The sequence below is a fragment of the Ailuropoda melanoleuca genome, chromosome 2, assembly GCF_002007445.2.
Source record: "Ailuropoda melanoleuca isolate Jingjing chromosome 2, ASM200744v2, whole genome shotgun sequence".
Lineage (NCBI taxonomy): Eukaryota > Metazoa > Chordata > Mammalia > Carnivora > Ursidae > Ailuropoda > Ailuropoda melanoleuca.
This window is the reverse complement of record NC_048219.1, coordinates 24,056,624-24,083,512: the sequence shown is the minus strand read 5'-3', so window position 1 is coordinate 24,083,512 and position 26,889 is coordinate 24,056,624. Positions and strand designations below refer to the sequence as shown.

General features: G+C 46.4%; 1 protein-coding gene across 1 annotated transcript in view; it reads left to right on the top strand.

Moving 5' to 3' along the window:
* Positions 1 to 26,889, top strand: part of AGBL4 (ATP/GTP binding protein like 4) — a 1,364,734-nt gene that overhangs the window by 1,300,702 nt on the left and 37,143 nt on the right. The window contains exons 10-11 of the mRNA XM_034652232.1: positions 13,715 to 13,867; positions 16,135 to 16,297. Coding sequence (XP_034508123.1) covers positions 13,715 to 13,867; positions 16,135 to 16,297 — 316 coding nt within the window. The remainder of the gene's footprint in view (positions 1 to 13,714; positions 13,868 to 16,134; positions 16,298 to 26,889) is intronic.

Below are 26,889 nucleotides of genomic sequence, written 5' to 3'. Positions count from 1 at the left end.
AATCATCTTGTTCATATCAAAACATAACCCAAGACCATAGACCCTCTGATAGCATCATTCTCTAACTGGGGACCAGTACCTACGAGGCAAACATCCAACTCACACTGAGAGGATGGTGGCAGCACCAATCTCAGAAAATGGCCCCACGTTCCAGCCAGCCACGCAATCCAGAAACCTGGGAGTCTGTCTGAAATTAGGTCCCATATCCAGCCCTGTCAGTCTTATTTTATAATAGGTTTCAAATATGTACTCCTCCTTCTTCTCTCCTTCCCTGCCCCTGCTTTAATTGAGAATCTTATCATTTTTCAATCAGTTCCCACTTGGACTATAACAAAAATGTCCTAACTGTTCCACATGCCTTTGAGTCTTATAACCTCTAATTCTTCCTCATCAAAGCCTCCCAAAAAAATCTTACTAAATGCAATACAAACATAATCATATTACAATTTCATAAACCACTTCTCTACGTTTTCTATTTTATATGAAAAGTCCTTAGTGGTTTACAAGGCCTTCCATCATGGGTCCATGGAAGCCTCTTCAGCCCCTTTTTCACACACTGCCCCCCTAGTAATACTCTTCAGTCAGGCCAAACTGAATATAGGTCAGTTGGGCTGATTGTAGGTCCCTTAATGGGCTGGCTGGTTTTGGGTCCTGTGAGTTTTGCTCACACAGCTCCCTTCGTCTAAAATGTCTTTCTTTCTACTGGGGGCTCCTTTCCTTATCATCCACTTGGTGAACACCTTCTTGTCTCTCCATACCTTGCTCAACAGCCACCTTCTCTGTGAAGCCTTTCCCGACTGCCCAAAAAATTGATGGTTCCCTTCGCTGTAGCTCCCCTACTCTCCACATACACCTCAGAGCACCCGAATGGCTGATGTGAACTTACTTGTTCCCTTGGCTGTCTTCCCCCACCACGTGATGGAAAGAGAGAGGTGGGAAGGGGGCAACAGAGTAGAGAAGGGATGAAGAGACGGAAGAAAGAGGAGCAAGATGAGAGAGGGGGAGAAGGAAGGAGGAAAAGGAACAAAGGGACAGATATAGGGTCTCTGCACCTTTCTCCTCCACTCCCCCCCGCACCCACCCCCAGCTACCCACACTGAATAAAGCAGCAAGGAACCACCTTATTTTTCTCCAGGATACAGTACAGAATTGCAGCATGAACATTGGCACCCCTGAACACTTTGATGCCTACCGTGCCACATGGGAAGACTGCATTACCATGGGGAAATGGTTGAACTGCCGTCTTATAGTAGGTTCTTGCCACAGGGCCAAACCAAGGAAAAACAAGCAGGTACTCAGGTCTTGAAGGAGAGAAAGTGGGAAACTCTGGCAGAATCTGTCCTCAGAGGTCAAAGGAAGGAGAAGAAGATGAAAAAAAAAAAAAGCAACAGTGCAAAGCAGAAAGATGAGATGATTGAAAGATATAAGATTTTCAGGGCATAAGGGGCCACGAAAAGTCACAAATCCATTCTCTAAATGGGGAAATTGAAGAAAGGGAAAGAAACTTCTCCAGGGTCACAGAGCAGGTTAGTAGGAGAGCCAAGATGAGTTTCCTGGGAAGAAAAGAATGAAGATTTACTGAGGACTTACCAAGCCCCCAGCTCAGTGGTTAGACATCTATTTTTCTCTCTCTGGATCAGCTAACAACCTCCTACAGGAGATGTCTCCAAGCATTCAGGCCACACATATTTAGTGAGTTCCTAACATGTTCCTGGGGGTGCCCTAGTTTCCTCAGCCTTTGATTTATAATGAAGCAACATTAACTTTTAATTATGAAATTAAAATGTCCCTTGGCTCTCACAAGCTTACATATTATATCTCCATCCTCTTCTTGGTTTCTCTGCTCAGACTGGGGCTTTCTGCAGGGAGATTTGGCTTTTCTACTTGCATCTGTATCTACGCTTGATGCAGGAGTGAGCACCTGGGGTGACCCCCAAGGGCAAGGAGCAGGCGGAGCCTTTGGAGGTAGTAAGATGTAAGTTAGAATCCAGTTGAGGTCCCTTGCTGCTATGAGATCTCGAGAAGCCCGTCTGAGATTCTTCTGAGAAACTAAGCTCCCGTTTACTTCAGTGGATTGTTAAGAGAATCCCATGAGCTAACTGGTGTGAGAATGTTTGTTTGTTTTAAAGATTTTATTTATTTACTTGAGAGAGAGAGAGAGAATGAGAGAGAGAGCGCGCACAAGCAGTGGGGAGGGGGCAGAGGCAGAGGGACAAACAGACTTCCCAGCCAAGCAGGGAGCCTGATGTGGGACTCGATCCCAGAACCTCAGGATCATGACCTGAGCTGAAGGCAGACACTGGTGTGAGAATGGTTTATAAACTCTACAGATGTGCAAGCCGATGGTTATTGTCAGCAGATGTTCTATTGAACAAGGAAGAAATTTACGTTTATGTAAGCCGGGTCTCCAAGCCCCCCTCAGCTCTGTGTTCCTCTAGCCCCTGTACTTCTCTTCAAATCTTCTGTTTGCACACACAGTTAGTTTTAAAATGTCCATCTTCCTTGCAATGTTTTGAGCTCAAGGAGGTCCATACCCATGGTGCCAAGCACTGCACCTCCACATAGCATCACTGTGTGATTGGGAAAAGTATATTAAAAGTGTATAAACTGCCAGACATTTTGGTAGGCACAGAACCAGGTGCTTCCTGACAATCCTGTGAGGTTGAGATTGTTATCCCCTCTTTTGAGTCAAGGAAACTGAGGCTCAGAGAAGGAAAGTAACTTCCATAGGTCCTAAAGCTTACCCATGGCTAAGCTGACACTTGAAGCCAAGTCTACGGAATCTGAAACCACCCTACTCCATGTACCCTTCTTCTGTCACCACCATCACTGTCGTGGACAGCACTGGGTTCATCAGTCACTGCTGTGGGGAGCACGGGACAGATCAGGAGTCCTTCTTTTGCCCTGGGAAGGTCTGTTATGAACCCAGGCCTCCTGTGCTGAGCCTCTGGTCTCTCTTCCTTTTTTAGGGCAGAGGTGAAGGAGGAGGAGGAAGCAGAGGAAGGCTCCCTCCTGCCGGGCCAGACCGGCTCCTCCGGGGTCATTCGCAGGGGGGGGATGCAGAAATGCCTTTATTTACATACACATCTTACTTTTCACCTCTAAACAGAAGAGGATTACAAGAGACAAACTGCAAGTAGGAAAATGTGTTTACTCCTCATCTTGCCGCGACTGGTTTTTTTCCCTACACCTACACATGACCCTCACAAATTCCCTTTGTCCTGAAGTTTACTCTGCTGAGACCAAAGAGGCCACAGATGCAGAGGCTGGGAGGTTCTGAAGAGCTTAGAGATGAAGAGCTTAGCCCTAGGTCCGAAAGACGGGTTTGAATCTCAGCCTTGCCACGTGCAACCTCTCTGCCTCATTTTCTTCCTTTGATTATAACTACTTAACTCATAGGATTGTTACAAGAATTATTACTAGACCACACACAGGAAGCACTCAGTAGATGTCAGTTGCTTTTTTAAAGACTTTTAAAATTTTTTTAATTTAATTAAATTTTTATTTAAATTCTATTTAAATGAGGTACATATAGTACATCATTAGTTTCAGATGTAGTGTTCAATAATTCATCAGTTGTGTATAACAACCAGTACTCATCATATCACGTGCCCTCCTTAATGCTCATCACAGTTACCCCCTCCCCTCCAGCAATCCTCAGTTTATTTCCTAGAGTTAAGAGTTTCCTATGGTTTTTCTCCCTCTCTGATGACTTCCCATTCTGTTTTCCCTCCCTTCCCCTATGATCCTCTGTGCTGTTTCTTATATTCCACATATGAGTGAAACCATATGATAATTATCTTTCTCTGATTGATTTATTTCGCTCAGCATGTCAGTTGCTTTTGATGAAGTCATGGTTCAGAGCACGGCCTGCACAGCCCTACAGGGTGGGTTTTGTCGGTTACCATTTTGTAACCTGGGGGTCCCTTTGCAAGTTACTTAAACCTGTCTATTCGTCAGTTTCCTCATTTGTAAATGTTGTTTCTATCCGAGGGGATTGTGGGAGGAGTAAGGAGTGGCAGGTGGTAAGCACTAAGTTGTTATTACTGTCTTCCCTCCATAGCACCTTGGGTTAGAACCTAGGCCCTGAAACTCCTTACACCACATCTCTTACTCTGCCCCTTTCTCTGAGTCCAGGATACCTTCTTCATTCATGATTCATTTAGTCACTCAGCAGATATCCCCTGAGAACCTACTGTGTGCTGGGCCCTATGATATACCCTGGGGATACAGGGGTGAACCAGACATGGTCCTAGACCTTACTGGCTTAACAGACTTCTCCCTCCTTCTTAAAAATCTTTTTTTTTTTTTTGCTTTGGTTTTCATGAAACCACACTGTCCATGTTTCCTCCTGCTCCCTGCCATCTCCTTCACGTTCCCTCTACCTAACTGTCAGCTTTGGAGGGCTCCAGAGACACCTCTGTGCTAACGATGCCTACCTTCACGCCTCCGGGGCAGCCCGCTCCCTAGGCTCCAGGGTCCTGTGTGTATCTGCCTACCTGACATGCCCGGTCTGGTGTCCAGTAGTCACTGCCACTGCAGAGATCCCTTCCGGATCCCATTTCCTCACCACCATCCCGACTGGTCTCCACCTGCGTCTCCTCTGTCTCTCTTTGTGGCACCACCGTCTCTCAGTTGCTCAAGTCACAAACTCCCGATCTATCTTTGATTCTTTCTGCATACAATCCATGCACAGGTCCTACAAAGCTGTGGCCAAAATATTTCTCAAATTTGTCTTTCTCTTTTCATCATGGCCACCCAGCTCTGATTCAAGCTCCTGCGATCTCTGCGGGGAACTGTTCGACAGCTTCCTCTCATGCCCCTAAAACCCATTCTCTCCATGACAGGCAAGGGAATCCTTTTACCACATTCCCTATTTAAATGACTTTTCACTGTACCTAGGATAAGCTCCAAACTCTGACCCCAGGCTGAAAGGCCCTGTGTGAGCTGCACCCTCGGACCTTCGCCAGCTCACCTCCTGTGTTTATCACGATCCCGCCACGAGCCTTCCCTCTGGTCTTTGAAAATGCCACCCTCATCCTTGCTTCTGGGACTTTGTTTGCCCAGAATTCTCTGGCCAGCTTCATTGAATGGCTCATTCTTAGCATCCTTCCAGGCTCTGCTCACATGTCAGAGGCCTTTCCTGATCACACCATCTAAAGCAGACCTTGTCCGCATCCCCTCGGCGATTCGCCTTCGTGTGGCTCCCCTTAGTGCTTTCCTCGCGCATATTACAATCTGGGGTCACCCAGCTTAGTGGCCATTCGTAGTCTGTCATCCCCGTCTATGGTCAGCTCCTCGGAGGCAGGAACCGCATCTGTTTGGTTCACCCCCGGGTCCTAGAAACAGTAAGTTCATAGCAAGTATTTGTTGAATGAAGGAAGGAAGGAAGGAGTAAACTGGGTGATAAATACTTTAATAGAAGGACATCTTAAAAATCTATGGTAGTCCAAAAAAGAGAGCTGCTTTTCCTGAGAGAGTCAAGGAAGGCCTCTTGGACAAGGGACCATTAGGCCTAGCAGTAAAGGATAAGCAAGCTATTGGGGAGGGCTGGGGGATAGGCATTTCCACCTGCAGAAATGGCAGGCAAGAAGCACAGAGTAGAACATGTGTGCTGGGGAAGCTGCAGGTTTCTGGAAGTTGCAGGTAGGACTGGAGCATGAAATGGAGGAAGGCAGGAGAAAAAGTGCCCATAGCCCTTCCCCTCGGTTCTCTAGCTAGCTATCTGGGTTTCCTATATGGTTGTTCCTCTTCTTGTCCCCATTGATTCATCACATCCTTTCTCTGTGACCAGAAGTTCTGTTCAGTCATATCCAGGGCGTTCCTGAGCAGAGGAAACTTAATTGTGCCTCCTTAATTGACCTCCTCACTTCGGAGGTCTAGATTGTGCATGACAAAGGACGTCGACTTTGTTTCCTTTGCTCATTTGTTTTTAAAGAAAGAGTTCTGTTTTTCTGAAAAATTATTCTGCTTGCCTTAGGACATGCACCCTGACTTCCATAAACATCTACTTTGACTTTTTCTTTTTCCTTTAGCTTCATATTTATTGTGCCAATTTCTTTTCTACTTTAACTTAAAAAAAATGGAAATATTTTCGTTGATAATAAAAAGATTAGAGTTAGGGCTTTTTCCGCCTGATGCCCATGGGGAAACAGCTTCCTGGGATACATCTCAGCGGGGGAGCTGTCTGAAAGTTTTCTAATGCTCCTTGCTCCTCCCCTCCCCCTCCAGTGCCATTTGAGAGGCTAAGCCTGCCAGGATCAGTCCCTAGGCCTCCCAGTCCCTCGGCTCAGAGATGAAGGAAACTGCATAGGTCTTACAATCCTAAAATCGGGGTGATTGCCCTGCTAGACTGCAAGCCCCTGAGAGCACAGCGGGATGCGGAGCATGGTCTCTTAACCAGAGGGATGTGGGTCCCAGCTCTGCCATTGCTGAGGGGTATTTCTGAGCTTCAGCCCTCCCTCTATAAGGAGGAGAGACAAAGCAGCTCACCCTCCCGACTGGCGCTCATGCCTGCCTAAGCTTCAGCTTCTTTCTGCTCGCCAAACCTGGGCTAAGACCCCATGCCCCTCCTGGGTCGGATCTCCCTTCTTTCTCTGGATAGAACGTGTGATAGACCCTAAGGGGCTGCCCCATGTGACCTCACCGCACCGCTCGCAGGTCTGAGGTGAAGCAGGGAAGCAGCTCAGAATGTAGGGGGAAAAACCCATTTCCTCCCTGGTGTCTAGGAGGAAGCAAACTCCACACTAAATTATGTTGCAAATATGCCCTAAGGTAGTTTTAATTTTATTGGCACTGATTGTAATTTACTCTTTAGGCCCCTGATAGCAGGATGAGCTGTTGGCTGCTGGCAAGGGGACAGCCCTTCATCACTTGGTTTTAATTAAGTTTCTTAAGTTTGGAAGGAAAGAACAGAGATGCTTTCTTTCCCTTCTAATCTCAGTCCTAAATTGTAATGAAGAGCCCCGCATTAGCGACACACTCCTTGCTCTGACACGGCCACAGAAAGTTACCTCTTTGGGCTGCCGGGGAAAACTGAGGATGTGCCTGCTTGTTCCTATCAGTCCTTCATTCTTCCATCACTTGATTTCCTGTTCATTCCTCTGCCAAACCTTGAATGATAACCTACCACACACCAGGCCTTGCTCTGGTCCTATGGATTTAAAAAATCAACAATGTATGGTCCCTTTCCTGAAAGAACTCACATTTTAATGGGAGATGGGAATAAACAAAGCATTTATATGCCACGTGGTAAGTGCCATGAGACAGAGAGCTGTGCCTTGAATTATGAGCGCACAGAGGAGGTCGTTACCTCATCCTGAGAAATAAAATAGTCTATTTGAACTGAGATTTTTTTATACTAGTCAGTGAATAATATTAGCCGCTATAACAAGCAATCCCCAGATTTCAGCAGCTTAGTGCAGTAAAGGCTTCATCACAGTCCCACTGGGTCAAGAGGCTTTCCTGGTCATTTTCCTCCCAGTGTTGACTCCTTCTTATGATACCGTTGTTTTGACATGTAGCTTCCATGCACAAGAGCAAGAGAGAATGTCGGCGAGTGTGTATGAGTGTTATCATCAGGCCCAAAAGTAGCCGGTGTCACCACTGCTGACCTTCCGTCGGACCCCAGCCCAATAGCAAGGGAAAGGGGGTAGTGTCTTCCACAGTCCAGGAAAAGGGAATAAGACTGATGAGCATCCACTCAGTTTCTGCCTTACACGTGAAGCTTGCGTCAAAGTTAGCCAGATTGAGAGAAAATGTATTCCAGGCAGAGGAGCTGTCTACGGTGTGTACATGTGGAGACAGACATCATGAGCAGGTCCACGTACTGCAGGTACTTCCACACGGCTGGAGTGCCCGGTGTCAGACCAGAAGGGGCACGAGCTGAGACTAGATGGCGCAGGGACTGGATCGTGCAGGGCCTTTCAAAATATGTGAAGGGACTTGCAGTCTATCCTGGGAGCAGTAGAGAAATCCAGAACAGTTTTAACTGGGGAAGTGACATGATTTATTTGCATTTAAAAAGATTACTCTGGAGCAGCAAGGAAACCAGGGAAGAAGTTATTGTAGTTGAACAAGTAAAGATGATGGGACTTGGATTGGACATGTTTCCAGTCCTCAAGGAGCTTATAGACACACAAACGTACTTATCAGCCAGGTGTAGAGCAACAAGTACTGAGGCCCAAGCAAGAATCCAGCCACCACTTTTAAAATAAGAAAATCGAGGCACAGTGAGGAGTTGCCACTTCTCCATGGTCACAGACTGGGTTAACATTAGAACCAGAATCAGAACCCCCACTTCTGCCTTCTAACTGGGCCCACACAAGTCCATGAAGCCAGGTTGGGTACAAACCATACTAAGCATGTTGTTGGAATTAGAATTTGTGGTCTTTGGTATTCCCAGCAAAGTGCAGGGCATGTGTAGTGAAGAAGAAAAAGAACTTAGACCCTATTCAGGTAAATATCCTAGACTGTTTTTTACTCCAGCTCCAGCCCCTAGACTCTCAGAGTGGAAAGGTGTCTTAGAAACAAATCCTTTAATGTTGTTTTGGAAGTACTGCCTGATGTGGTTAGACATGAAAAAGAAATCAGAAACATAAAAACTGGGAGGGGAACAGGCAGGAGATAGAAGTACTATGTACAGGTGGTAAGTTTACAAACCCCTTTCTTCACTCCTTCTTTCCAGGCATCCTGACCTCCTTGCTCTTCCTGAAACATGCCCAGTGCATGTCACTGTTGCATTTACTTCTCCTTCCATCTGGAAGGCTTTTCAAACTGATAGCCTCAAGACTAACTCTCCTGCTCCATTCATGCTGCTGGTTTTCTAGAACCCTCTATTATTTTCTGTTCCATTTCTTTACTTTGTCTCCATGGCACTAATGCCTCCTGACATCTTGTATTTATTAATTGATTTGCTTATTCCCTTTCTCTCCTCATAGACTATAAACTCTTTGAGCTCAGGAACTTTCTATTGTGTTCACTGCTCTATCCCTAGTACCCAGCACACTCCCTGGTGCATACCCAATGCCTAGAACACTGTCTGACATATCATAGGCACTCAGTGATTATTTGTTGAATAAGCAAATGAAAATCCAAGAAAATCAAATGATAAAATATTATAAATAATAATAGAATTAGTGAAGTTCTGGGTACAAATTTAGTATGTCAAGGGCAAGAGCCTTTAGGGGCACCCGGCTGACTCAGGTGGAGGGGCATGCAACTCTTGACCTCGGGATTGTGAGTTTGAGCCCCATGTTGGGTGTAGAGATTATAAAAAAAATAAATAAACTTAAAAAAAAAGAACAAGAGCCTTTATATTTAAAGAACCATTAGTTAGAAGAGTTAATGGAAGAAAGCATCACATTTACAGCAGCAAGTAAAAATGTAAACTGCCTTGGCATCAAAAAGAAACATTCATGGTCTATATGAAAACAAAACAAAAACTTTTAAAATTTCCTGCTGTACCCAAGAGAAAATCTGAATAAATAGTCAAAACATATTCTTGGATTGGAGGGCTCCAAGTCATAAGAGCTGATTCTTCCTATGGCAATACAAAAGTCCAATATGGTTATATTATTGAGAATATTGACAGGGGTTAGGGGAAAAAGAAAATTAAACAAGCTAATTATAAAGATCATATAGAAAAATATGGAAGACAATACAGGAAAATTTGGGAAAAGAGGCATAATGAGGTGATAACAGCTGTGCATTGTAAAACACTAATTTGAAAAGATACATGCACCCCTACATTTGTGGCAGCATTATTTACAATAGCCAACATATGGAAGCAGCCCAAGTTCTGTTGATAAATGAATGGATAAAGATTGGTATAAATATGTGTATATATATATATATATAATGGAATATTACTCAGCCATAAAAAGGAATGAGATCTTGGTATTTGTGATAATGTGGGTGGACCTAGAGGGCATTATGCTAAATGAAATGTCAGAGACAAATACCATATGATTTCCCTTTATATATAAAATCTTAAAAATCAAAACAAACAAGCAAACAAAAAACCAGAAACAGACCCATTAATGTAGAGAACAAACAGGTGGTTTCCAGGGGCAGGGGATGAGCAAAATGAAGGAAGGAGAGTGGGAGGTACAGGCTTCCAGTTAGGGAATGATGAAGTCATGAGGAGGAAAGGTACAGCATAGGGAATAGAGTCAACGGGATGGTAATAGAGTTGCATGGTGACAAATGTTAACTGCACTTAAAAGTATAAAATGAAATAAGATACATTATAAACTTAAAATAATTAAAACTATAGTATTGACACATGAATAGATAAATGATTAGAACAGAATAAAAAGTCCAAAACTAAACCCAAATACATACAAAAATTATATATGGCTTTTCAAGTCCACGGGGAAAAGCACAATTTCCTAAATAGTGTAGGACAGTAAAGTGCAATCCTTACCTCACAACCTAGGTCCATGTAAAGTCAAATTGAAATGGAATATTTAAATGTAAAAAGTGAAACAATAAAAGTAATAGAAGGAACAATGAAAGAATTCAACCCAGAAGCCACAAAAGGAAAGATTGATAAATCCGTATAAAAAACTAGCATTTAGAAATTTCTGGATGGATAAAAGTACTAGTAGAAGCCAAGTCAAAAAATAACGACAAGCTGAGCAAAAATATATTTTTTTAAGATTTTATTTATTTATTTGACAGAGAGAGACAGCCAGTGAGAGAGGGAACACAAGCAGGGGGAGTGGGAGAGGAAGAAGCAGGCTCCCAGCGGAGGAGCCCGATGCAGGGCTCGATCCTAGAACGCCCGGATCACGCCCTGAGCTGAAGGCAGACGCTTAATGACTGAGCCACCCAGGCGCCCCTTGGCAAAAATATTTTTGTACTACATGTAAAGACTAACATTCCAGCTTTCAAAATGGGCAGGTGAAATTAACAGACAATTCATAGAAAACCAAATGCAAATAGTTCTTAACCATATGAAAAGCCTAAACCAAGTAATAAAAGAGAATTATACTAAGAGAAATTCAGATTAAAACTAATCTTAGGGGCACTGGGGTGGCTCAGTTGGTTAAGCATCCGGCTCGTGATCTCAGCTCAGGCCTTGATCTCAGGATCGTGAGTTCAAGCCCCACATTGGGCTCCATACTGGGTGTGGAGCCTATTAAAAAAAAAAAAAAAAAGCAAAAAAACAGAAAAAACAAAAAAACTAATCTTAGATATCCTTCTTCACCCTCCCACTAAATTGGCAAATACCAAAAAATTTCATTCCACCCGTGTTGCCAAGTTAATTGCAAAAGACACATTGTAGTATTTTGCTGGGAGAATAAATTGGTCCTTCTGAAGAGGTCAGTCTGTCAGTATTGATCAGAACTGCAAATGCACAGGGGACCCAGAAATTCTGCTTCTTGAAATTTATCCTACATATAATTATGTATGTGTGAAATAGCATATATTCAGAGTCAATCACTAAGACATTGTTGGTAATAAGAAAAGGTTGGAAATCACTTAAATGTCTATCAGTAGGAGACTGGCTGAATAGTTTATATATGGCTGTTAAAAAGAATTAAGTAACTGTTTATGTACTGAGAAAAAATTACCTCCAAGACATGTTAGGGAAAAAAGCAGATCTGAATAGTATGTTCAGTGTGCTCCCATTTGTGTGTCCTGGGGACGGCGGGGTTGGGTGGGGGATGGATATTTACTTGTTTGTGTATGAAGTGTCTCTGGAAGGATGCAGGAACACGGGATAACTCTAGGGGGTGAAACGGGGTGCCTGGGGATTCTCAGGGGGATAGGGAGGTTTCTCCCTATAAATCCTTTCATATCTTTAAATCAATCAATGTAATTTGCCGGTTATTTAAAGTGAAATCACGTTAGGTGCCAGGTGTCAGGATAGGGCAGTGGAAGCCACTCCAGGATGTTATCAGAAGAACCAGGTTCTAGTTCTTACTCCTCTACTAACTGGCCGGCCGGCCGGCCTTCAGCATGCAGCCTCCCCGCACGAGCCGGGTGAGGTCAGAGCAGCTGGCCTCCACGGCCCTGTCCAGCTCCGGCATTCAGAGATAGAAACTGGAGCTTTTCTTTACACATTTCTTAAGTCATCTCTCTGCCTCCTCCTCTCCTCTGCAGCTCATCAAAAGCTCAGAGGAAAAGACAGACAATTGAAGAAAATAAAATTGCGAAGATGACTTTTATAGGGCTCCTGTTGAATCATTGTGCATTCCACCTCCAAAGCTGAAAATGATGAGTTTAATATCACACAGAGCAGTGCCTCCTGTGTCTCTCCAAAGACAGCTTATGCTACCCGGAGAGTGGGGAGCTCGGCAAGACATAGTTTTTCAATCCAACTCGGAGGCAAATGAAATGACAGTCATCAGGCCCACATTCTAGAAGCAACAGTTTTCATTTGGTTTTAACTTCGTTTGAAAGTGTCCCAAGGAGGAAGAATCCTTCTAAGCACAGACTTTCTTTCTTTCCCAGGAATGCATGCTAAAAGGGGATGGAAAGGTGGCCAGGTTTTGCCTTGGCCATTTCTAGAGTTGACCCATTGACGGTGAGACGTTAACTGTGCTGGGAGTCAGGAGACCTGGGTTTCGGTCTTGGTTTTGCCAAGCTGGACAAGTCTCTCTCACACTTGGAGCCTCTGTTACTCTCAGAAAGGATTATTAGGTATACATTGGGCTTATATATAGGAAGAGAAGGTCAGATTTGAGGGACATTGAAGATCTATGTGCCAAAAAATTCCCCGACTCTTGCCAGTCCATTCTGGCATCTGGGCAGTTCCTCTGGAATCGTTGGTCCAGTCGTTCTGCGTGCGGCTCCTGAGCACCCTTCATGTCCAGCTGCTGGGCTCTCTACAGACATCTCCCTACCTGCAGGGAGCTCGTACATGGGCATGTTTGCAAATAATACCATATCAGGCTAGGGAATGCCTCAAATATGTGCAAGTAGAGAGCAGAGAAAGACTAGTCAACATCATCTTTACGGAGCACAAGGTATATAATATGTACTATTTTTTCCATTCCCTATTTATATATTATTGGGGAACAGGTATGGCAACATGAAATGAGGTTAAATAAAAGAATTAATATGTCACATGTAAAACTCCCAGAGTTAGGCTTGGCATGCATTAAAATATGCAGTAAATGACAGTAATTATCATTGCGGTGTGTGGTTCCCACTATAACTCTCTGAGGTTGGAATTAAAATAACCCCTCTGTCAAATACAAAAGCTGAGACTCACTGTAGAGCCATGATCTCCCCCAGACCCCTCAGCTAGAAATGGCCCAGTCAGGCCCAAACCATAAGCAGGCCCAATATAAATACAGTTGTGTTACCTGAAGGTATTTCTCATTAATCAGAAAAACAAAGTCTGCTAGTGCCTTTAGTTATGAATGGATAAATTGTTCTGGGTAAATGACATCCTGACTTCACCCAACAAGACCCTCACCTCTTCAGGACTCTGAAGGGGGCTGCTAAACTAGTGTTCTAGCCCCCAGGGGCAGATGGCGTTAAAAGTGAGGAGAAATTGATGTTCACAGTCTCAACCCCTCCAATTACATTGCACATGGGGGCTAACTCTGCTGCCATATAAGCACAGCTCGGAAGGAATGTGTGTGTGTGTGTGTGTGTGTGTGTGTGTACGCACACGCACACACCACGTTTAGCATCTGGTCCGTTAGGGCAAGCTCTGTGACCGCAGACTTCCATTTGTCGACCTTTCTCTCACCAGAAAACAAGCCTGGAGTTTTATATCGACATCCACGCCCACTCCACCATGATGAACGGATTCATGTACGGCAACATCTTTGAGGACGAGGAAAGGTTCCAGAGGCAGGCTGTTTTCCCCAAGCTCCTCTGCCAGAACGCTGAGGACTTCTCCTACGTAGGTCAAGAGTTAGTTCTCTCTCAGCAGCCCGCACCCAGCCTCCTCCCTTCCCTCTTTCCCTCAGTCAGGTTTCACGGTCTCAGAACGCCAGCTCCGTGCCAGGCCCTGGGTGGGTGATGGAGATAGAGGTGAACAAGCTACCTGCATGTCCTCAAGCCGCTCCTCGCCAGTCGGGGGGGGACAGTCTTGGACGAGGCAGCACCCGGTCTTTCTGAGGAGCTGGGACTTTTTCAGTTGGTGTGACGCCAGCATCAGCAAGAGAAGGGACTCCCCAAGCACCCACCGCATGCTGGCCTCCCCCCTCTCCCAGGGTCTACTTTCACCTCATCCAGCCCTTTCAGTAGGAGCCTCACCCCTGCTGAAGGGGGTCGTGTGCCCACCGTGCTCTCCTTCCGTGACCATTGCTGGGACTCGATTTCTGTGTCAGTGATTTGTGGGGGATCTGCCTGGCCCGCACCCTAGCTTCCTGGGAGGACAAAGGCAGTTCTCGGTAGCAGAGGGGGCTGCAGACAGTAAAGACCTCAGCAGACCCCAGACGTGGGGACGTGGAAGAGCGTTTTTGCACATTTTCCTTTGTTTTGATACTAAATTTCTGAGGCCTGTTATTTCCACGTGGCCAGAGGGGGAGAGGCCCACAAAGGTCATAGCAATTTTTGAAGTTGATGAGCTGAAAACTTCCCTGTCCATTGCTCCAGGCCTGGACATTAGTGCAGATGATGAATTTCTCCATGAAGTAAGATGCACTTTGGATCCCAGAAGTTTTGAATGGCAGACCAGGAAAGGAACTGGCTTAGTTTCCTCTCTGTACCCAAGAGACACGATGGCCCAGAGAAGTTCAGTATGTACAGCAAAGTCACTCAGCCTGTGGTGGCAGAATCAAAGCAGGTGGCTCCCCATTTGCATCTCTGGGGTAGAAACGCCATGCCTGATTCTGTAGGAATCTATGGGATGGCCAGCTACAGGCTTTTTGAAACCACTGAAATTTTAGAGCAGACCGTGGTCTCCTGGTCCATACTACCCTGAAGGCTGGGCCACAGGCCTCAGAGGCCAAAGGGGCCCAGTGTAGGAGCTTTATTTCTGGCCTTGCTTGAGGGTGTCCTGTGCTGCAGGCACAGTAAGAGCTCAAGGCCAGGGTCAAGGTCATCTGTCCTCATCCAGTCTCTGTCTCCCCCCTTCTCTGATCCTCAGTACCCGACTCTAAAATGATTTCACTGCATGGACTTCAAGGGTCCTTTCAGATGTGACGTTCGAATTTTCTGACCCCTTCCTTTACCTCTGAATTCACACACACACACACACACACACACACACACACACACACACAATTTCTCTTCCTTTCAGTGTGTCTCTAAATATCTGCCTTGTTTTGCTATTTTCTTTCTCCCTCTTTTCCTCTTATATCCTGCTTCACGAGACACACATTCCTTTATTAAAACCACAGTCTTCTTATTTATTTTGATCTCCACGGGTTAGCACAGAATGCCTGTTTAATCACAGATGAGTCACCCTCACAATTCCGTGAAAGAGATGTCATTATCACCTGCACTTTACAGATGGGGAAGCTGAGGCTGAACCAAATAACACAAGTTGCCTAACATCTCGCACATTTTTGAATGGAGGCTTGAGACGCCAACCTGCTTGTTTTGCCCTCTCTCTGTCTACTGTGATGGGTGAGGCCAACACCCTAGCAGAGAAACAGCCATGATCCATGATCCCTACCCCCTGTGATGTTGGGCGGTAGTCCAGCTGCCCCTCGTGTAGGGGGAGCATTGCGTTGGAGCATCGGGGTGTCTGCAGTCCCTCGGTCCTCGGTTCAGATCTGTGCTCTATCACTTGCTTGCTCCATCTCTGTGAGCCTCGTTGTCTCACCAAGAGGGGCAAAGCTGCAACACCTCCGTCAAGGGTTATTTTGAAATGCCATGTGGGAAACAACATTATGAAGCTGAAAGCATTGCCCAAATTTTCATTTTGATTCTCATCAGAGTATCATTGCTTCTTGCTCTCTACTGGCCCTTGCTCCAACATCCCCACTCAGATTCCCACAAATATTTGTCCAATGGCAGTTCCTGTCCAAAGTTGGATGCTTTCTTTTAATTCTGTTGGTTTATTTCATCCGTCCCCGTAATAATTCTGTGATGTGTGATGAACATCCCACTTTTCAGATGAGGAAGCTGAGGCCCAGATGTGTTGTAAGATTTGCTCAAACCCCGATAGCCAGCATGTGCCCGGCCCTGATTCTCTCTTCCCTGATTTGTCTTTCCCAGTCTAGCACATCCTTTAACCGAGATGCCGTGAAAGCAGGAACCGGACGTCGCTTCCTCGGGGGGCTCCTGGACCACACTTCCTATTGCTACACCCTCGAGGTCTCCTTCTATAGCTACGTCATCGGGGGCACCACGGCTGCTGTGCCCTACACAGAGGAAGCCTGTATCCTTGGCGAGTCCCCCCAGCCCTGGGCAAGCCCACATCTAGAGGAGAGTATCCAGGTCTGGCAAGATTTAATGGGTAGATTAGAAACCTGGTCTCCGGCTCGCTGAGGGCTGACACCCTGGGGTGAGGATGGAGGCTGTTCTTCGGGTGGCATTTTTGGATTGTCCTGTTTGGCCCTTGCCCTTCTGATGGGCACCCCCCTTCCCAGCTGCCTCTGCTATGGCCTTACGCTGCTCCCATCTCCGTCTCCCCACCTCTCCCTCATGAGGGAATGAGTCTTCTGCTGTCTAAGGTACGTAAGCACACAGGCTGGAGGACCATCCCCCGGGTTGCTGAGTAAGACCTGGGTGGTCTTGACTCCTCCTTCTAACCCTGAACATGTAAAACTATATCTTCTCTTTTCACCTCCCATCTTTTTACACTCTTGCCCTCTTTCTCTTCTCTCTGCTCACCAGTTTTTGTCCTCCCTCCTTCTAGCTCTAGCTTCTGTGTTTTTCTCTCGCTACTTCTTATGCCCCCTCCCTCCTGGCTTCTCTCTTTTCTCCATCCTCCTCTCCTTTCCTTCCCTCCCTGTGCCTCGCCTCTGTCTCCCCTGCCTTCCTTCCCATCCTCTGCACATCTTTCTCTCTGCTTTGGTATTTCCTTCACCAAATTGCTTTTCCTCTTGACTTCCTCCTAAAACTTCTCCAAAAGCCCCCACGCTTGTTATAATGAAATTGGAGGTTATTTCTAGCTTGCTTGAATTTCTAGGGATTATTCAATCATTCTAGTTTCCTGGGTGTTGATTTTAATGTCAAGGTCACTGCATAAGGTTTGTGACAGATTGTGACAGTTTTTGTGTTCCTTTATCCTTTTGTTTTTGGACTGACCCATTTCTCCTCTCCTAACACTGAGTTTTCTTAGAGAAAGAATTATAGTTGATGGAGGAGAAAGGAAAGAGATGACATTAACTCTGTATATATATAAATTTTCCCTCCCCAAAGTGGAAGTGCTCCTTTTAGCCTTTTTCAACCCTTGGTGAGTGTTTCTGGAGTTCCTGCCATACTCTGTGCAAGAAAACCTCCCTTCTGTTTGGGGCATGACTCTGGACTAGTCCGCCCAGTCAGTTGTGGCCTGGTGGCTCTGGGGGGTCTGGTTACCTTGCTGAGTACATGGGAGGCAGGGTGATGGCCCCCGATGGAAGGGTGAGCAGTACGTAGGCCAGGTGTTAGAGCACATTCCAGATCCAGTAGAACACTGGAGAGATCATGGTAAGAACTGAGTCCCCTCCTTCCAGTCACCAAACCTAAGACAGTCATCTTGAAATCTGCTTTAATAACTACTTGGCCTAGGAAGGCCAAGGGAGTAGGCTCTGCTGTGAGGCAGAGAACCCTGGCCACCTCTACGCGCCACACTCTCCCTCCCCCTGCCTCCAACACTTGATGTATGGCATGACTTCTCCAGGACCCGCTAACTCCTGCGATACGTGGAGGGGTGGCATTCCACACGGCACCTGCGTTGCTCATCCCCCGATGTTGAGGGAATGGCCTGGAAGAAGCATTTGAGCATGCACGTCAGGGGGGATCTCACATACTTATTCACAGTGAGCCATAGGTCCCTCCAGAGGAGACCTGCACGTAGTCTGTGGGTGATTTCTGATGTCAGAGGTGCTTTTTTAGCACCTCAGGTGCTTTTGTTTTGGAAGGAAATGCAGTTCTTCGTAGAATGCCCCTCCCTTGGCCCAGGCCCAGATTTCCTCCTCAACATCTAGTCCTTGTGCATCAAAATAAACACACTGTCAGTATGGACCAGGAATCCTACGAGGCACCCAGGGCAAAATACTCAACAAAAAACCACGGTCCCTGACTTCACAGAGTTCTCAGTCTACTCGGGGAGACAGAAAAGGAAAGAGGAAATTCTAATAGGTATGGTCCGTTCTGTAGTGGAGGAGTTCCAGAGAGTCATGGGAAACTTTCCCGTGACAAATATGTCTGAGTGTCTGCCATAAGCCAGGGTAAGTTCTAGGCATGGCGGATGTAGCAGTGAACATACTAAAGACAAAAATGTCTTCGTATGGGGGTAGGAAGTCAAGCACAATTTTGGGAGGTCAAGGAAGGCTTCCCAGTAGAAGTGACATCTAAGCTGAGTTTTTAAGATTGAGCAGAAATTAGCCAGATTGAGTTGGGGTGGGCTAATTGGAGGGAGGACATGGCAGACAGAGGGGAGGAAGGAAGGTGTGCAGGAGGTAGGAAGTGGTCCAGAATGGCTGATGGACTTCAGATGCAGGAGATGGCGTTGAAGTGGCAGGCTGTGAGGAATTTGAACTTGAACATGAAGGCAATGGAGAGTAATAGAGGGTTTCACACCATAGGCTACTGTGGAAAGCCCCTCTGCCTACAGTGGGAAGGACAGATTAGAGGGGGCAAGACTGTGGGCAAGAACACTCATAGGAGGCCGTTCTGACAATCCAGGGGGAGATGAGTCAGGCCCAAGCCTGGGTGCTTCCGGGGAACCTGTAGAACAGCGGGCTCTGTACATGCGGATTTGGTAAGCGATTGGTTGGGGCTGTCAGCGGGGAGCGGGAGCTAGTGATGGGAAGGAGTTCAGAGTAGACGGCGAGGTGGCGTGCATGGCACACGAGCTGAGCAGACCAGAATGCCATCAGGCCCGCCCTGCCTTGTTCCATCACCTGGAGACAAGAAGAGGAAGCAGGACTTGCAGCATGGAGGCCAGGCCCATTCACCGCAGGAGAGTGACTTAACTTGGTTCTTGTTTGAAATGCATGTTTCCTCTCACACCAGAAGGAGACTTGAGGCAGACAGATTTTGATCTTTGTTGGCTGCTGGCTCCGTGTCCCAATCAGAGAGAGAAATGACGTGGTTTGATGGGAATGGCAGTGTGGTCTGGGAAGAAGTGTCCTCCAGACCGGGAGTCGGGAGACCTGCACTGTGACGACAGCAGCAGCATCACCCCAGAGAGTGCCCTTCAGCAAGTCCGGTAACCTCCCCAAGGTGAACCCGTCCCCTTCACAGAGGGACCATGAACTTTCACTCTCCTAACCCCTGCTATAGGAATTAAATAGAGACAGTCATGAAAAACATGGCATTAAGCAAAGTGCAGACTTTCACTTTAAACAAATCTGGGTTTGAATCCTGGCTCAACCACTTGCTAGATGTGTCACCTTGGGCAAGTTTTGTCATCTGACTGGAATTTAGTGTCCTCATCTGTAATGGGAGGATATAGCACTAAACCTCACTGAGTTGCAAGGAGTTAAAATGAGCTAATGTATGTGAGTCTGCACCATCAGCTTTAAATACTCAGTGACTGTAGGTTAAACATCCAGAAGGTGTATGTGACCGTGAGTGAGGACCTGCATTTGTGTGAAGAAGGGGCTGTTAGGACAAGAAGCCATGGCCATGTTGTAGGGTTCGTGGGGAAAGGGTCTCGGTAGAGTCACCCCCAACTGAGGGCCTTGGTCTCACAACACCAACTGGCTCATGGAGTGGAGGTGTGGAGTTCCCATGGTGGGGTTGTCACGTCTGCCCCCCAGAACAGCCCTTCTCACATCAGGGTAGGTGGAGGACACGTTAGTTACCCAGGGCATGCTGGGTGAGAGTAAGACCAGGGAAGGGCTAGGGGAGGAGGGAATCCTGAGGGTTATTACACCTGGGCCCACAGTAGTGTCCACCTCTCCACCCACCAGAACAAACGTATCTGTCAGTTTAATTTTTCTCCCCGGAAAAGCACCAGCTAAACATTATCAGGGGCTTGTTCTCCAACTTTCCTTCTGCACTCCATCAGGGAAATGCAACAACGGACACAGTCATTGATGCTTCCCTCGCTGTGTGACCTTGGGCTGCTTATCTCACCACTCTGAGCCTTTTTCCCCATTTGTAAGATAAAAATAGTGATAATATTCTGCAGGGTTCTTGGGAGAGTGAAATGATGCCATGTATCTCCAATCCACAGGCACTGACTGGCACGTGATAGGTACTCAACAGAGGTTCCTTCTGCCCCCCACTATTCTCACCCCCATGCAGACTGCATAGCTTTCCTTTTATTGAGAGAGTCTTCAACCCGATGATCAGGCTCTGAAGCCAGCATCAGGGGTTTGAATGCTGACTCTGCCACCATTACTGAGGAACCCTGAGCAAGCCCTGCCTTCTCTTAGCCTCGGTGTCTGACACTTCTACCCGTTAGAGCCGTGGAAGGATATCATGGGTGGACTTGATCTCTACTGTGGTTCCATCCAGCTCTGATAGTCTAAGATTTTTTCTGATTCTGAAATCTGAAATTTATAATCCCATGCTTAGATGAATTTATAAAATCAAGAATCCACAATTCTGTTGTTTGGTAAGTCTAAAGTTAGAATGATTCTGTGAATGTAAGTGTTCAGTCTAATAGGGAAAATCAATACAAAGGTGTCCTGGACAGCTGATCAGGCTAAGCCCATAGCTACTTTCATTCTTTCAGTTAAGGTGTTCTTAACTGAGGGCTTCTGGATGGGCTTCAAGAAGAGCCTATGAACTGTCTACAGTTTATGCAAAACTGTGAGTAAAGATGCACAGTTTATTTTCTGGAAGGAAGACTCATGACTTTTAACAGACTCTAAAAGGGGAACATCCTCAGAGGCTTCTGCCCTGGCTGGTGGTCTCCAAGCATGTGTCTGATGTTGAAGTCCTGGGTGTCAGTTCTGCTTTGCATTATTCTAGCTGAGGGCCTTAACCCAGTTATTCAAGCACTCCGAACCTCAGTCTCTTCATCTGTAAAGTGAGGATAAAGATTATTTGCTTCACAGGGTTGTTTTGAGGGTTACATGGAAGAATGCAGATAAATCACTGGGCACACACTTAGTGCCATTAAATATCAGTTCCCTCGCCTTTCCTTCCTGTGGTTGTTTTTGTTGTTGTTGTGAAATGATAAATTCCGGGGAATTTTGGACTATTCTTCAGCAAACCCTATTTACAATTTACTGGCCTGCCAAGTAATAAATATACTCTATTCAAACGATTAAAAAAAGAAGAAGAAGCAGAGAGAGAGAGAGAGAAAGGCTAAACTAGAATCATAAAATAACCCAGAGCTTCTCTGGCCTTTGTTTATGGTCTGGTTACAAGCTACAGGAAATAGCTCTTCGACATAATAGATGAGAAAAGCACTGGGAATAGAAACTTTGGGTCCTGAGCAAACTGGTTTCCATACAGGCCTTATAGCTGTGGGCACCTTGAAATCAGAAAATGCTGGCTCTGGGAGAAGAGAATGGCTGGCATGGCCCTGAGAAGATGCAAAGATTTAGAATTCAATTGACTAGCTTGGCCTGAATTCAGAGCCTACTATGTGCCTTGCATTGGGTCCTCTGAAATATGCATCAGACATTGAAGATATCATTTATTTACTTGCCTATCAAACACAACTCATTAGACACTAGGAATGGATAAGGCATGGGCCCTGCCTTCAAGGAGGAGATAGTTTGGAAGGAGGGAGAAAAGTAGACACAGCAGCATCAGAGGGTAAACACTCTGGCAGAGGAGAATTCTGCTGGTCAGGGAAGCATATGGGAGTCACCTAACCTTGCAGAAGTGTAGGGGAGGCAGAGGGAAGAAAGACCTTCTGGAGGAAGAGAAACTAAGGCTCAGACCTCAAGGACAAAAGGCACGCAGGCAGGAGGAGGAGTCGGGGGGCAGCGTTCCTGGCAGAGGCAGACATGCAGGGGAGAACCCCGATGCCAGAGAGAGGATGTGTGCCCAAAGTATTGGAGGGGAGTTGGGGCTTTGGAGCAGATGATGAAAGGAACATAGGCAGAGCCCGATGGAAAAGAGAAGGGGGAAGATTTGGGAACTGTGTAAGAGGTACATTGAACAAGCAGGGCCCACAGGGTGCGATTAGAAAGCATTTTTTGTCCCCCCACTGACCCTACAGATAGATAGAGATAGATTATAGATATAGATCTAGACATATGAAAGCTCTGGCAGGCTCCATGACTTTCTAATAACTCTCAGGAAATTAAAAGTTTTCTAATTAACTCTGGTCACAAAAGAGTCTCAGTTCAGCAATGACTGCATCTGGTCCAGTCAAAGCCATCACAGCTCTAGGCACCCCAGCCTCTACCTCAGGCTTGTCTCAAACCAGCTCAAGGTGACTTGGGTTTGCTCAGCTTGTCTTGCAGCCCTCTCTCCCACCTTGCTAACCCCAGATGTTCAACCCTCCAGGGTTGAGCAGGATGAGGGAGAGGAGGAAAGGAGCAGGAAAGGTCTTAGGTGACTGGTACTTTCTAGAGATGGCATGAGCAAGCCCTCTTAAGCTTCCTCAGACATACCTTTTTCCCTGGCTGTGGAGTGCCACTGATGTTGGCAAGTCCATCTGCTCAGGCCAGTTGTCTTTGGTCCTTCCTCAGTCCCTGGTGATCTGGTGGTTCACCTCTTTGGGTCACTGTACCCCTCCAGTAGCCCTCTTGTCTGAAAGGGAGCTAAAGGTTGCAAAACTGGCTTTCTGGTTTCCCTTGCAAGTCCTGTCTGGTGGTTTCATACCTCACTTTGAAATGTAGTAGCTGTAAGTTGACTTGGGATTTTGGCTAAAGCCAAAAGGAAGACAGTTCCATTTTAACAACATGTTTCAGTATCTAACAGGTAGGATTGAGTATTTTTGGTGATTACTTCGGTGTGGGGGTAAAGGATGAAGTCAAGGAAGATACCCAATTTTCTTGATTTGAACAACATGGTAGATGGTGGGGCCAGTCACTTAAATTGGAGAAAAGGACTGGGGAGGGGATATTTTGAGCTCTGGGATGAATCGGGTGTAGGAGCTTGTGTGACATACAAAAAGAGAAGTTTAGTAGGCAGATGGCTGTTCGATCCTGAAGTTCTGGAGAGAGGTCTGGGCTTTGGGCAGAGTCATAGTAGATTTTTCTACAAGGTACTGTAGAGTCCTAATGAAGGGAGTGATCTTCTTGGCATGCACAGTCAAGGTGGGTTTCCCTTGATTAGTTGGTGAAAAGAATGCTGAACTGAGATCCCCATTCCAGTATAGCCCTTTGCCCCTTGCCTCCCTCATAAAGCTGTGTGACCTTAGTTAAATCATTTCACCTCTCTGGCTACAGCCTGATACTGGGTATCAATGCCAATGAATGAATGAATGAATGAATGAATGAATGAATGAAAGAAAAAAGAAAGAAAGAAAGAAAGAAAGAAAGAAAGAAAGAAAGAAAGAAAGAACCAGAAGCAGGCCTCACCAGCGTCTGCTAGCTGACTCACTAATAGAAAACGGATGATCTGATCTGTGTTGCTCAGAGGCATTATCAGAACGTGCGTATGTGTGTACTGGGGCTGTTGGAGGAGGTGTGATGGGGGGTGGCAGGTACTGCCTGATTTTCTTTCTTGATAAGGAGGCTTCACTTTTTAGAGCAGCAAGAAACCATCAGGTCTGACCTGTTGGTTGGCATGTACAAATACCCAGGTACTTCCCAGTCCCTGATTATCATGCGCAGGGTCAAGACTTCGTTAAAATTCATAAGCAAAAAACGCTTCAATCAGAGGCTTTCGGGAACAGAAGACTAAACTAGACGGAGGACTATAGCTTTCTTTTTCTCCTCCACGCAGATGTGGACTAGAATCTGATCTTTAAACACGAGTGCTTACTGAATGGCCGAATGAATGAATGACTAATAGTAGCAGTAGTAATGGTAAAAATAATAACATGGAGAAGTGCTTCGTGAGACGGGTCAGGATCCCTGCACTGGAGAACTGGCTTGCCTTGAATTTACCATTTTGGTTTGGGAAGATCTGTTACCCATTCTGGGTTCAAATTTGCCTATCTTTAGGTTAGAAGATGAAATTTTATGATTTCTAAATCATTAGCTAGCTAGATGGATGAATGGATTGGTAGACAGACAGATAGACACAGAAAGAATCATTTTATTTTTGGCCTTTGAAACAAGCACTTCTATTTTACAGTAGGGAAACTAAAGCCCAGAAAAGTTGAATAACATGCCTAGGGTTGTTCTCTCAACCCTGCCTGGTAGGCTTTGTCTTCCTTTCCTCTCTGCTCTGCAGTTGGCCCAGATTCCTTCCATTTCCTGAACCCCACAGAGGTTGGGACCTACCAGCCAGCCCTGTCCATCTGCTAGCCCCGCTCTCTGTAACCCTCACGCCTGGCCTTGACCCGACCGTCATCCCTGATCACCCAAATGCCACGCAGACTCTCCCTCCGTGGTGCCCAAGCTGAGCCTTGCCCTTTGCCAGTCCTGCCTGGGCCCTGTTGCCTCCTACCTCCACGTCAAAGCGTGCCTCTCTCCAGGCTAGAAAACCAAAATGTCATTACCTTCCCACAGCCTCCCTCATCCCCACAAATGAGGTTTCTAAGGGTTTTATCTGCTGTTGTCAAGTTTATAGCCATAATTCGAAATGCTGTTAATATTACTGACAGCAGAGAGCTACAAATTACAAAGTTGTAAAGTTTCTTTATGGTGATAACTGTCAGCCTTCACTAGCAGCACTGTGAGGCTCCATGGAAACCAAGTTGATGATAAAGAGAGTTGATATTGTTTCAGGATTATGGCTGTTAGCTGACGGTCGGAAAAATCCTGGCTAGTTCTTAAGTAACTTGAACCTGTTTATATTTATGGTCATTTGCACACTTGTGTGCACGCTTACTTATGTCTCCATCCTCTTGTTTTACAAATGTGGGGAGAGCCCCCAGCATGGAAGAATTTTATCCAAGATCAGTTTGAACCCATTGCAGAGTTGGGCCTAACTTTAGCCAACTTAAAGGACAAAGAGAGGGACCACGTGCCACATTGTAGGTGTTTAATAAATAATTGTTGAATGGCTGAATGCCTGGAATACTTGGAGGGCTTAGGCAATATTAAGAACGAAGGTGTTAAATAATTTCTGCCTTTAGTATAAAATAAAGCAAAAGCAGCTTTGGAAGTACTGATTTGGGAAAATCAGGTTTTTTGTGTAGTAAAATTGTCTAGGCATTTTAATTGACACTATTATAAAGCTCAATATTGGTCAACAAGGCAAATGTATCAACCGCCACATCCACTACACACTGTCCTCCTGCTGAAATTGATGCTGACTGGCTGCATTAACAGAAGCAGAGGTCAGGAGCAAAGAGGTGCTGGCCTTTCTTGGCCCTGCTGTGTCACTGACCCCTGGAGTCCCATGTTCGTGTCTGGCCCCTACTCTATGCAGGAGTTTGAGAAAATAGTACAAGGCCTCTGAAGGACTGAGATGGGAAAGAAAGACAAAACTAGGTTGGCCAACTGTCCAGGTTTGCCTAGGACCTAGGGGTTTCCTGACACAGGGGACTTCCAGTGCTAAAACCAGGATAATCCTAAGCAAACCAAGATGGTCGGTCGGTTAGCCTACCCAAAGCTATGACCTGTGAGGAACTTGTCAAGGAACTGGGGGTATTTTCCTTTTGGAAGCCTTGATTTGGTCAAATTTCTAAAGAGCCATCATGGAGCAGAGTGAGTAGATCTGTTGCACGTGGCCCTAGAGGTCAGAACAAGAGCCAGTGGGAGGCAGCTTCATTTGGAACCTCTATGCGGAAGAAGACAGGGCCACACTCACTGAGCGTCTCCTGTGCTCCAGAACCTGGCCTGGTTTCTGGGGCTGCAGCCTCTGACCAGAGAAGTTCCCGGTAAGGGGACGGAGAGAGGCAGGAGAGCGACTGCGGTACAGTGCTGTGACAGAGGGGGACAAGAAGTGGCTAGAAGGAGCAGCAATCCCAGCCTTGGGGGGGCGGGGGGTGGGAGTAAGTGCAGCGAGGAAGGTACCACACAAGGGCCTCCGTAAGCCAGGAGAGTGGCATGTGCAGGGTCCCGAGCGCTGGGAGAGCTGCTTCCCTCCTTTGGACGAGTCCAGACCTTGGGGTGTGAGATAGGGGGTGAGGGGCAGTGAGGCTAGAGAGGACTGAGGACGCCAGTCGGTGGTTTCAGGGAGAGCACCATGCCATGGGGAGGTCGGAGGCTTGGGGCAGTCTGCGGTGAAGTGCAGCCCAGAGCCATGTCACCCCACCCCGCAAGTAACACACCCACACTGCCTTATTCCCTCTCCTCGCGTCTGGCTGTGCTTCCTGAGAGCTGGCTCGGCAAGGGGTCAGAGGATCCTCTTCTTCCTAATTCCTGAGCAAACCCAGCTTCCCAGACTATCCCATCTAACCAGATGTTTGGGGATAGCTCCTGATAGCATCGCTGGCTAAGGGACAGTGTTCGCCTGGGAGATTCATTCCACGGACTTTGTTAATCTGCTCTCTGCCACTGACCTGCTGTGTGATCTTGAGCAAATCACTGGCCTTCCCTGATCCCACTTTCCCATCGGTGAAATTAAGAGTTTGGACAAAGGGCCTCCTCCAGATCTCATTCAAAGAGCCTATTGAACCTGGATCTAACTCATTTATTGAACATCTACTAAATACTGGACACAGTCATCCTTAGGATTTTGTCAAACCTCTGAGGGCACAGGCCATTCTCCACAGGACCACCATCCCTCCCTTTCTTCCAGAAAACCCTGGAACCAGCACCTCAAATCTCACTTCCCAAGCAGCAGGCTGTATGCCCAGCAAGACACACTGCCTGTCTAGGGTTTCTTATCCATCAATATTTTCCTCAA